At 48.8% G+C, this 11,996-nt stretch overlaps 1 protein-coding gene across 2 annotated transcripts in view; it reads left to right on the forward strand.

Moving 5' to 3' along the window:
• The window catches only part of Trappc10 (trafficking protein particle complex subunit 10), a 62,522-nt gene that overhangs the window by 43,421 nt on the left and 7,105 nt on the right, over positions 1-11,996 (forward strand). The window contains exons 14-20 of one of the 2 annotated variants that reach the window (XM_050140261.1): positions 71-585; positions 1,662-1,803; positions 3,029-3,187; positions 4,129-4,358; positions 5,813-5,913; positions 7,881-8,007; positions 9,099-9,269. In XM_050140261.1, the coding sequence (XP_049996218.1) occupies positions 71-585; positions 1,662-1,803; positions 3,029-3,187; positions 4,129-4,358; positions 5,813-5,913; positions 7,881-8,007; positions 9,099-9,269 (1,445 nt within the window). The remainder of the gene's footprint in view (positions 1-70; positions 586-1,661; positions 1,804-3,028; positions 3,188-4,128; positions 4,359-5,812; positions 5,914-7,880; positions 8,008-9,098; positions 9,270-11,996) is intronic. The other variant, XM_050140271.1, reaches the window with a different exon arrangement.

Raw genomic sequence — 11,996 nt, forward strand, 5'->3', positions numbered from 1 at the left:
AGCTGGCAGCATCTTCCGGTGCTAGCAGGAAACATGGCTCGAGTGTGGGACATGGAGTATGTGTTTGCAGGTCACAAGGTGGTGCTACCCATGCACTCCTTTGCACGGCTAAAAGATCTCCATTTTGACCCTCCCAACGCTGTGGTCCATGCGGGTGGTGTCCTGACAGTGGAGATAACAGTTTGCAGCCAGATGCCTATCCCTGTCCACGTGGACCAGATTGCTGTCAACGTCCACTTTAGTATTGAAAAAAACAACTACCGGAAGACAGCTGAGTGGCTGACCAAGCACAAAACTTCCAACGGGATCATCACCTTCCCAGCTGAAGCCTCCCTGTTCCCTGCATCTCAGAACAGCCTGCCTGCCCTGGAGTTGTCGGAGATGCTGGAGAGAAGCCCTTCTGATAACTCCTTGCACACCACAGGCATTATCTGTAGGAATGTCCACATGCTCCTGAGGAGGCAGGAAAGTGTTTCCTCTCTAGAGGCACCCTCCGGATTGGCCCTGGAGGACGGCGCCCATGTCCTGAAGTGCAGCAGTGTGACTCTGCAGCCAGGAGCCAACAAGATAGAGTTCAGGACCCAGGTATGGGTAGGGCTGGGCTCAGGACATGGCTCTCAAGTTGGTGGAGATGGGGAGGGAGCCTGAGTACACTGTGAGGTCCTCTGTGGCTTCCAGTATTTTTTCTTTATCCTAGAGAAGATTCAATTTTGTATCTACACAGTAGTTTGTTTGGTTGTTGATAAATTTTCAAATGAAGTTTGTTCCTAGTTTTGTTTTGTTTTTATTTTGAGATAGGCTCTTACACTGTAGCCCAGGCTGGCCTGGGATTTACTGTATAGCCTCCAGCGGTCTCAAGCATGTGACGGTCCTGTCTCAGTCTCTTGACAGGCATGAACCACAATTCCCAGCTACTGAATGAAGTTTTTATGAACATCTTTGTTTGGGTTTTTGCTTAGATTTTTAATTGGCTGGGTTATTGGATTTTCTTAGCTAGTTCCTGTGTGTGTGTGAAAATACCCCTCACTTTGTAAGAAGATTTTGAAGGTGACCTGGCCTCTAAGCTGTTCCCTTTGAAGGCTGCATGGTGTCAGGACTGTATATTTTGCTCTGATGGAACATGCCCTTTTTGTTTGACCTCATACACAGACAAGATCTAAGGAAGGTGTTTTTGCTCACCTGGGTATGGTCTTCTAGTAGCAATCACCCCTGTTGATTTTTTTTTTTTTTTTTTTTTTCCGAGACAGGGTTTCTCTGTGGTTTTGGAGCCTGTCCTGGAACTAGCTCTTGTAGACCAGGCTGGTCTCGAACTCACAGAGATCCGCCTGCCTCTGCCTCACGAGTACTGGGATTAAAGGTGTGTGCCACCACCGCCCGGCCCAATCACCCCTATTGAATGTTTCACTTAGTACCTTTCCAGACGTGGGCCATGAACCGTGTCTACCTCATCAGAGACTAATGTGGACTCAGAAGCATCAGTTGCTCAGAAAGGGCTTGAGAGCCAGATGTTTCTTGGAGCAGCGTAGGTGCAGATGTGATGGGCAGGACAGAGGGCTACAGGGAAGATGGATGGCATTTGAGTAAGAGGACAGCCCGTCTTTATCTTGGGAACTTGTAACACCGAAAGGGTTGTCTTACCAAGTACCTTGTTTTGCCCCTAGGCCAAGGAACCTGGAACATACACGCTGCGACAGCTACGGGCCTCTGTGGGCCCTGTGTGGTTTGTCCTTGCACACATCCACCCCATTGTACAGTACGACGTGTACTCTCAGGAGCCTCAGCTGCATGTGGAACCCCTGGCTGGTGAGTGGAGCCGAAAGCCACACAGGAAGCCACTGAGGGTTCGAGGGAGGGTCTCAATACCATCTTTCCCAGCTCCTTGCTCCTCTCCTAGAAAGATAGTGGAAATGGCCTGGAAGCCACTGGCTGCAGCTCTGTTCAGTCACTGTCCTGTGATTGTTAGCCACCATGCATAGTAACCATGTGTATCTGAAAGTAAGACACAAAGGTGTTCAGCAGGGAACTTGTACACCTGACTCCCTTTTGGTAGCAGCACACAGAGTGTAGTTCACACTCTAATCCGGTTTCCTCTTTGAAAGTTCCTAGTGGGCTTTTAACTCCACAGCATGACCCTAAGAAACCCAGAGATTCTGACTTGCTGGTACGCTTTCAAAGTAAAAGGAGTGGCATTCACAAGACTGCTGCCATGTGGCATGTTCTGGAACGCCAGAGAGGCCAGGTCTTAGACTGGGAAGGCCTTTATTTGCAGCTTTCTGGTGCGCATTCAGATGCACACACAGGTGCACACATGAACACATGCACGTCCTGTATTTCCATGCAGAGCCCTGGCTGCCTCGAGAGGCCAATACTAGATGCAGTTGCAGGTCCTTGACTTGAGCCCTAGCTGTGAGCCATGATAAAACTCCTATTTAAAACAAAAGGAAAACACAGCAAGGAAAGCTTTTTCCTTTTTTCTTTGTCTGTTAAATCTCCTTAGTTCTTTCTACATCTTTAGTTTTCAGCTTCTCCCTGGGCCACCAGCAGATGTCCTCAGGGGTCATGCGCAGTTGTCCCTAGGGGCTCTTCCATGGGAATGTATTGGCCACAGCCTGAGCTCTGCTCCTTGGAAGCCCTGGCCCTGTTCCCCTTTCTGCTGTGACCTTACCTCCCTGTCCTGCCTTTCTTTCTTGTCTCTGGCCTCTCACCCCTCCACTCCCCTGCCTGATCCTCTACTCCATTCTCCTGAGCAGCTCCAGTGCCCACTTCCTTACTCTGTCCTGGAGCTGCCTGTCTGACTTGGTAACTTAGTGAACACTGCAATCTCTCACTGGGGCACCCTCCTCCCTCAGGTTCACGGTGTCCTTTGTTCTCAGGGAAGTTCTGTGACTGGCACTGAGAGGAAAAGGTGAGGCAGGAGGGAGAGGTACCCAGGGCTAATGGGCTTTTAGCGACTCTTTCCACCTCTCCACAGCTCCTGCAGCTGCTCTCTGGGGGACAGCGATCCTAACTGCTGTCTTGTTTCATTTAGATAGCCTTTTGGCTGGCATTCCTCAGAAAGTCAAGTTTACTGTCACTACGGGCCATTATGCAGTAAAAAACGGAGACAGCCTCCAGCTCAGCAATGTTGAAGCCATGCTCATCCTGTGCCAGGCTGAGAACAGAGCCGTGGTCTACTCCAACTCAAGAGGTAAGGCAGCCAGGGCTGGTGCACTGTGTTCAGACTCTTCAGGAACGGAAGACTAGCCAGGCATCAGGGCCCTGACACTTTGCAGTACCTTGTCTTGGCTTCTGAGGTCAGCATTTATAGGTGGCCTGAGCTAGCCCCTGAATGAAGCATACATATAGGGACATATCCTGAGCATGGTGCGTTCATTAGGTGCCAAGTGCTGCCAACCTTGAGTGCAGTGTCAGAGCTGAACCATGTTCCGCAGCGGTGCTCCTCCAGGCCTGTGCACCCCTGCCTGGCACCACTAAAGAGCAAAAACTAATCCCTAACTTTCTACTTCTTTTTCCTTGGGACAGGAGATGGTCTGCTGTAGTGGTATTTCATTTGTATTTTAATAAGTAAGATCAGAGAGCAAAGCAGCCCCACTGGTCAGCCTTATAGACCAGACATTGGTGACACACACCTTTAATCCCGGTAGCCACACACACTGGTACAAACCAGGCGGTAGTGGTGCATGCCTTTAATCCCAGTCCTAAAGAGGAATATAAGATGGGAGGGAACGGCTCTCACACACATTCTTGTTCTGAGATTCCAAGAGGCAGGTGGCCATTTCAGATTGAGGTAGAGGTTAGAGCCAGTGGCTGGCTGTTTTGCTTTTCTGACCTTCAGGTTGAACCCCAATATCTGCCTCTAGGTTTTTATGAGTCGAGCTACAGTCTGCTATGTGATGGAGCATGCAGCCATGTGGGAGCTGTCCCTGCCTGTCTGCACTTTGAGTAGTGCCTGGCCTGTGAACCTCCTATGGAGCCCTGTCTAGGGTCTTGGATTTTCCTGCCTAGCATTGTCCTCATTCATGTGCACAGGACAGCAGGAGCTTGGCAGTACCTCCCATTATGCCTATTCCCTGCTTGACTGGTAAATGAAACAGAGTCATGTCTGAGGTGTCTTTCTGTCTCCCACAGAAGAGTGCTCCTCTGCTTTGCTCCGGATCCAGTCCTCTGACAAGGTCACAAGCATCGGTCTTCCCGCTGCACCTGCATACCACGTGATCGAGTTTGAGCTCGAGGTTCTGTCTTTGCCTTCAGCTCCAGCATCTGGTGGGGATACCAGTATTCTGGGGACACCAGAGCCCCACAGGAAGCAGAAAGACATGCAGAGAACTGACCATTCCATGGTCACCACAGATCACAAGGTAGAGAGGGTCTTGGGTTGTGCGACTAGGCAGTAGCTTCTGCCGGTCTGGGTAGGAGGAGCGTGGAGCCTGTCCTCCTGTGCTCCCCTGTACACTCATCTGGACTGCAGCCACCATAGAAGACATCAAAGCTCTGACTTCACTGCAGCCAGAGAGGAGTCACCATGACACTGTGAGGAGGGTGGATCCATGCATCTTGTGACCAAGTTGCAGGAGTCTGTGTCACACAGACCCTGGGTCAACTCAGCCAGGAATACTCCATTGAGGGAGGCTCTGGGGCTGGCAGTTGTTAAAAGTTACACAGATTGTTGCTCTGGTCAAAGGTGAATGTGAAATCAGCTCATGGAGTATTGCAAGGTTTGTCCTCCTCCTGTGACACAGGTTCCAATTCTCTGGCCTTTTTTGAGCCTTGTACATTGTACAGTGTGGGTACAGGAACATAGGACAAGTAGGATAGGCCTCAGACAGCAGTCACTTTAAATGCATTGTGGCTTAAGGTGTAAGATAGTCTCTGTAGAAGAGATTTTCCTTCCCAGTCTTCCAGTCTGTTGCTGTGATAAAACACCATGATCCAGAGAACTTAAAAAAGAAACCTTTAATTTGTGGCTTACAGTTTCAGAGGGTTGGAATCCATGTCCATTATAGTGGGGAGCTTAGCAACATGTAGGCAGGCATGGAACTAGAGTAGTGGCTGAGAGCTTAGCCTTGATCCACAGGCATGAGACAGAGCTAACTGATATGGTGGGCTTTTAAAACCTCAGAGCCTGCCTCCAGCGACACTGCCTCAACAAGGCCACACCAAGTGTTCAAGCACGAGCATGAGGGGCCATTCGCATTCAAGCCTTGGCACAGTCTCTTAAGAGTAGTTAAGAAACTTCCCCCTGCACCCTGTGCAGAGAATGCAGAAGATAAAGATAATGTCTCCTTTAGTGGGAGATGTCATTTGCACCCGTAGATTTGCCTATTCTGTGTGGGGATAAAAGCAAACTCAAGACCTCTCCTCTCCCGCCCCTAGGAGTGTCTCTCTTGCTCTCCACTGTAGCTCCACTTTGGTCGGCCTTTAGCTAGGTTCTGTCAGACAGGTGAAGTAATTGGATGATTGCTTGCTTTCCAGTGGCTCATGGTTGTGTGAGCCGTAGGACACATGCTGCACTGTGAGGAGCCTTTGGACCCCAGATGCATGAGGCACAGGTGGCCTTGCTCTTTCCTGTCAAGATGTCTGTGCTATGAGCTGAGCTGGTGTTCTGGGACTGTTTCCAATTCTGTCTCCATTTCTTGCTGATTCTGCAGCTCCTTGTTTTCCTTTTCACTTGTTCATATGAAAATATGTCTGATAGAATTTCCTCTTGGGACAGTAATGACGAACCACAATAAAGCCACTGTGCAGCTGGGTGGACGGTGACAGGGTTGTGTTCTTGGACAGTGGGTTAAAGGTGGCCTCTATTTCTTCACAGGTGTCCATTGATTGCCCGTGGTCTATCTACTCCACTGTCATTGCACTGACATTCAGTGTGCCCTTCAGGACCACACACACTCTGCTCTCTGCTGGAACCCGGTAAGGGGGAATGGGGGCCGGCTCTGCTTCTTCCTCACCTCCCCCCCCCCATTGGACAGAGTGCATAGCTTGTCCTTGTATGTCACTGGGGTTTTTACACATTACCAGAGTAGCTCCCTGTCTCATGAGTACAATGCCGTGTTCCCAGCTTCTCCTCTGCCTCACAGCTGACATGTCAGTATAAAGTTTTAGGTGAAATCCAAACCAGATCTTGTTGGGGATGTTCAGTCATACTGTGAACCCCCAGTTTGTATTTGCATTTATTAAATAAAATTAACCTTAGTTCAGAAGACTGAGCTAGCAATTAGTTGACAGAAAGTGACCATAGAGCATCACAGGGCATCCAGTAGAGATAGAGACACAGGAAGTAGTAGGGATGGATTTGGAGTGGCATGGGTTTTTCTGTTTTGGTGGAGCAGAAGCATGGATCCTTCGGAGATGCCAGCAAGGAGAGAAATTTCGCTTTTTGCTACTCAGCCTCTCTGAGCTCACAGGTTTTCATCCCAACCTTTGAATTTCAAGTCTTACTTATATATAGAATGATAGAGATTTAGTTAAAGCTCCCTTTAGTGGCAGCTACAGAGCCAATGCTTGCGGGAACAGAATTATCATCAGACTACAACCTTAGTGGCCAGGCCACTCCTAGAGAAGCAGGCTGGTAACTGTGGAGTTGTAGTTGCTGGCTGAAATAGCAGTAGATTAGGGCACAGCCACTGTGCCAAACTTAAAACAACAAGATCTTCAACTGATTAACAGTCTCTTTCTACCCCCGTCTCTGTTTTAACTACCAACTTTCTGGCAGAATTCAGTGTTCAACTTCTACAAGGTGCTGTGTTTTGGGCTGCCCAGTGCCTTCTCATGGGTTTGTGTAGCTAGCTCTCTATCAGATACCCGTAGGGTAGAGTTTTTAAAGCACTATCACTTGGAGCCTAGTTCTTAGCTGCTCCATTCGCTGCATAGTGTTCTCACTACACCAGTATCCCAGCCCCAGATGACTCGGGTGTGCTGGTGTCTTCTGGAAGGAGCCATATTGCCAGGCTGAGCACCCACTCTAGAAGTATCATCAACCCTAGGGGGCGTCTAGAGATGACAGCAGTGTCAGGGCCGACCAGTGTCTGCTCTTCCTGCTTCAGATACTTCCGTCGTACTGTAACAGTCCTCTTTCTCACAGACCAATGGGATTTGGCTAAGTTTTAAGAATGAAATGTTATATGAACAGTATTTTTCTCTTCATGTAACACACATTACATACAAAGGTTGAAACCTCAGAAATCTCTAAAAGAATATGGCTGCTTCATTTAAAGCAGCTAAAAAAAGGAAACAGCTGTAATTATGCCCGTCATGTTGCTGTGAGCAAAGCAACTTCAGGAAGAGCTTACTTGGGTCATAGTTCTGGGGACACAGTCCAGCATAGCAGGGAAGGGGTGGCAGCAGGGCAGTGGGCAGCTCCTCGTCTTGTGTCACAGTCAGGAAGCAGAGACGTGGGTGTCGGTGCTCCACTTGCTTTTTCCTGTTTATTCAGGCTGGGATGCCAGCCGTGGAGTGGTGCCGCTCTAGTGAGGGTGGGACTTCACCTCAGTTAACCTGATCTAGACACCCATCTTAGACATGCACAGAGATTTGTTTCCATGGTGATTCTAAGTCTTTATTAAAGACTTGCTTTTCAATGTTCTCCAGATAGCAGAAGTGAGCAGGGAAGGCCTGAAGTGGGGAAGGGTAGTCAGGCTTCCCTGCAAGAAACCAACTGGCCACACATCAGATCAACTTCCTCAGGTCCGTTTCTCACAAGCTGCCTGTTTAAAAGATTAGTTATTTATTCTGACACCTTTAACTGTGTTCCAAAATGAAAACGTTGACACCACATACTCTTCCTATGTCTGTCATGATTCCCTCAGACAGGGTCTCCCTTTTGCGTAGTCGAGACCCGGGTAAGAGCCCTAGTGACACACTCTGTTTCTGTGCTCTAGGAAATACGTGCAGGTCCGTGTCCAGAACCTGTCAGAGCTGGACTTTGAGCTGTCAGATAGTAAGCTGGAAGACATGGGTCATGCTGCCGACCTGAGGCTGACGCCCCTGAACACGCAGTCCCAGCAGGTAACTGCTCTGGTCTGAGCGCCAGATTCTCAGCAGTTCAGGGGAGGAGACCAGGGGGACTGACTGCAGCTGAGCAGAGCCTGATGCTGATTGGATGAGCTTTGGGCAGGATGGAGGGCCTGGGTCAGAGCTGCAGTACCGTGTGCTATGTAGCCCACCTGTCCCCTCAGCCTTCTAAGCCCACCTGTGGGACATATATATGTATGTATGTATGTAATATATATGTTGCTATGAGAAGCTCACAACTGGGCCCTCACTCCCTGGCATTTTTTGCACTTTCCTGTGTACTTTTGGACAGTCAGTGTTGCTGGCTTTGACCATTGTTCCATCTCTGTTGAATCTGTCCCTGAGCCTGTAGGTGTGGCCCCTGATGTTTAGGCCATGTGTCTGGCTAGACTTGTTCCTAAGTTACTTTATGTTAATAGGAAATGATTGACATGGATGCAAACTGGGTGACAGTCATATTAACCTTCTGTCGCTGTGCTACAGTCCCTGAGAGGAAAGAAGGCTTCTTTGGTTCCTGGTTCCAGAGGTTCTAGTTCATGGTCACTTTGCCTGGTTGCTTTTGGTCCTGTGCGGAGGCAGTCCATCATGGGGGGGAAAGCGTGGTAGAGCAAAGTTGCTGTTACCCTGGCCTTATGGGAACCAGGGAGAGAGAGGAGAGAGAGAGGAAGGGAGGCAGGACCCAAATGTTTTCTTCATATCCTTCCTCAACTACTAGCCCACCTCCTGAAGTTTCTACCACCTCTAGGAAGTGCCATTGGTCCGGCTTTGACAGTGGCATTAATGCCCCATTATGGAGCCATTTGGGAGCTTGCTGTGTACTAATAATGATTCTGAAAGCTCCTTTTCATGCTCGCTGATGCTGTGAAGCTTATGTAGTCATAAAGCAGAGTTCTTTTACCAGCCGGGGACCAGGCTCTGTGTCAGACCAGGCAGGCAGGACTGAGACATGGTAGGTGCTGCGAAATCACAGGAACCCACAGGCTCACAGCAGACTGCCTGGCACATGCCCCTTTGCATAAAGCGAAAGGCCGATGTCCTCCCCAGGGCTCCCAGAACTGTGACCAAAGTTGTGCTTCTCATTACAGCTTATTCACAGCAAGCAGTCCGTGTTCTTTGTCTGGGAGTTGACGTGGACTCAGGAACCTCCCCCTCCTCTGCACTGCCGGTTCTCTGTGGGATTTTCCCCAGCTTCTGAAGAGCGGCTAACTGTCTCCTTGAAGCCCTACACTTACGAATTCCAAGTGGAGAACTTTTTTGTATGTAATCTATTATTGGGAAAGGAGGTGGGGATGGAAGTATGAGCACTTCATGTTCTTGATACTCCAGAGGTTCAGGTGGATTCTTTCAATATACTGGAGCAACAGCTCAGGGTAGGCTGTGACCTTTGAGCAGCTAAGCCCATGCCTGTCCACTTTGTGGTACGTGTCCTTCCTGGGGTGCACCTGCTCTTGATAATACTGATGGTCTGTGACCTTGACCCCTCGCCTTTTCCTGCTGTCCTAACAATCTGGAATACATGTTAGAGTCATTTCATCTCTGTCCTGAGCTCCTGCTCCAGGCCTCTGCTTTCAAACACAAAGCAAGGAAGTGTTACAGGAGAAAGTTAATTACTTTCTCCTAATCTGCCTCTTGTTTAAGTTTGAGTGTGCTGCTTTGAATGGCCGTGAGCTGGGCACACAAGCCTGGTTGGGTTTGGTTAAGTCAGCTCAGTTCCTTGACTTTGTGCTGGGCAGATAGAAAGGCATTTGTGTTTATAGTTCTTGACACTAACCATTTTTATTTTCTACCTCCCACTAAGCAAATCAGTCTAATTATTTTGAAGCCCATATTTTCAATTCTGTACATTAGCCATCGAGTTAAATATAGCCAGTGCTGTGGCTTGTTTTTATGTAGTGCCAACACACAGCTCCGATATGTGACACTCAGCAGTCAGGAATCACTGCTGTGGAGGAGTCTGTCTGGCTTCTGTTACCACTGTGTCTTTTCCCTTCCTTTCACACCAGTTCAGGGGTCCTGCAAGCTGAGAACCAGGTTCCTCCTGAACAGTTGTAGTCACGGACCTTTGGTGGGCTGCTTTCTTAACTATGTTCTTGAGACTGAGCATCAGTCAGGACCTTTGTGTGGGAAGCTGTTGAGGTGTCTCTGTGTGTGACAGTGCTCAGCATGTGCCTTCCACATGTCCTAACATTCGGTTATGTGACCGTTTTTCAGAGCTTTTTGGGGAAAACTTTGTGTTCCAAAAGTGCCTCTCTCTACTCAGCTATGGCTACTCCTCATTTCCTCCTTACCCAGGTGAATCTATAAGCTACAGGCAGGTCTGTCTGTGGACCTATACTTCCTCAGTTTCCCACCCTGATACCATGTGACATGTGATTAGCATCCTCTATTTGGCAGTGTCCTCAAAGCTCGTCCATTTGGAAGCACACGTCAGGACTTTGTTCCTTTTGCTACATGCTATTTCACGGCCGATGGACCACATGTCCATCCATTATCAGTGGCCAGAATCTTTCTGTTGATAATGTGCTCCTGCGACAATGATGCTAGGGAAATCCACACACGAGTTCTTCTGTGGACACACACAGGACACGTGACTGGTTCTCTGGAATAAATACCCCCAAGTGGAGTTGGGTCACAGTGTAACTCTGGGTAGGCTTTTGAGAAGCAGGACTCCAGCAGCTCTCCGGGGGTTGCACCTCACAGCACTGCAGCTGCTGGCTCCTTAGTCAAGACCATCCCAAAGAGGTTGCAGAGTGTTTGGGAGGTGAGGTAGGAGGATTCCCAAGAGGCCAAGTGGTAGGTGGTTTTGTAGTTACAGGTCATCTAGAGAGATGCTGGCTTGAATCCTTTGTTCACTTACATTAGATTGTAAGTTCTTGATATATCTCAGGTGGCTGTCCATTACTGTGTATAACTTGTAAACATGTACCCCTTCCATAGTTAACATTCACTTGCTTGACGATATCCATGGAAGAACAGAAGTGTTTGCTTTTGATGAAATCTAATTTTTCTCCCTTCATCACTTGAATCTCTGGTTTCAGATCTAAGACTCTATCACCAAAGTCAAGGTCAGAAAGGTTTCTAAGGGCTTGATAGTCTTGGTGCTTGTGTTTACGTTTTGTCTGAGCCACTCTGTTCTGTGACTCATCAGTTGTCCCTATGCTGCCACAGAATGGTGTGATGCCACTGCCTGTGACTGGTAGTTTCGTACTGGAAAAGCCTGGTTCTAGTCACAGACTTGTAGAGTCAGCAGTCCAGTGACAGAGACTGGTGCTGACACCTCTCGGGAGCAAGCTCTTCCTGCAGCCATTGACTTTTCTCCAGAAACCAGTGTGGGAGGATAACTTGAGATCGACTCCACTGCCACCGAAGACGGCACCCTTGAACCTTTAGGAAATGTGTCCTCTGCTAGGCTCAAAACTCATTCCACCTAGTGTATCCAACTAATGCCTGGTGTAGAATGTGTGAATGGGTAACCTTGTATCTCTGCTGAACACCCAGAGCTGGCCTGTGTGGATGGACTACTCAGCATTCTGCAGCACCCCTGCCCCCCACCTCACCCCAGTCAGAGGGCTGGGTTCGTGTTCTCATGTCTGCATGTGTCAGTTCCCAGGGCCCCATAATGGGAGAGCAAGAGAGCAGCCCATCAGATTGGTGAGCGTTTGCCTTTCTCTGATCAGACTTAATTGAGTGTTTGATAAGAAAGTCACGACCAAGACTGCCTGAGAACTGGTTTACCTTCATGAATCCCCAGAGAAGTTGTCATCTTTCCATGAATCCTCAGAAGAACATGATTCTTGATCTCAGATACCTCCTTTGAATAGCAAGGCAGTTTTCTATTGAGATATGATCTGTTGCTCCACGCATGCCAGGAGAACCTGAACTGCCCATGCGTGATATGAGCCTCTCACCTGTGCCACTAGCAGCAGGCAGGTTGGGAGCCTTGGTTTATGCTGGGTGTTGATAATATACTGGTTTGTGCAAAA

The sequence above is a fragment of the Alexandromys fortis genome, unplaced genomic scaffold, assembly GCF_014885135.2.
Source record: "Alexandromys fortis isolate MF-2015 unplaced genomic scaffold, M_Fortis_MF-2015_v1.1 scaffold_9, whole genome shotgun sequence".
In the NCBI taxonomy this organism is placed as follows: domain Eukaryota; kingdom Metazoa; phylum Chordata; class Mammalia; order Rodentia; family Cricetidae; genus Alexandromys; species Alexandromys fortis.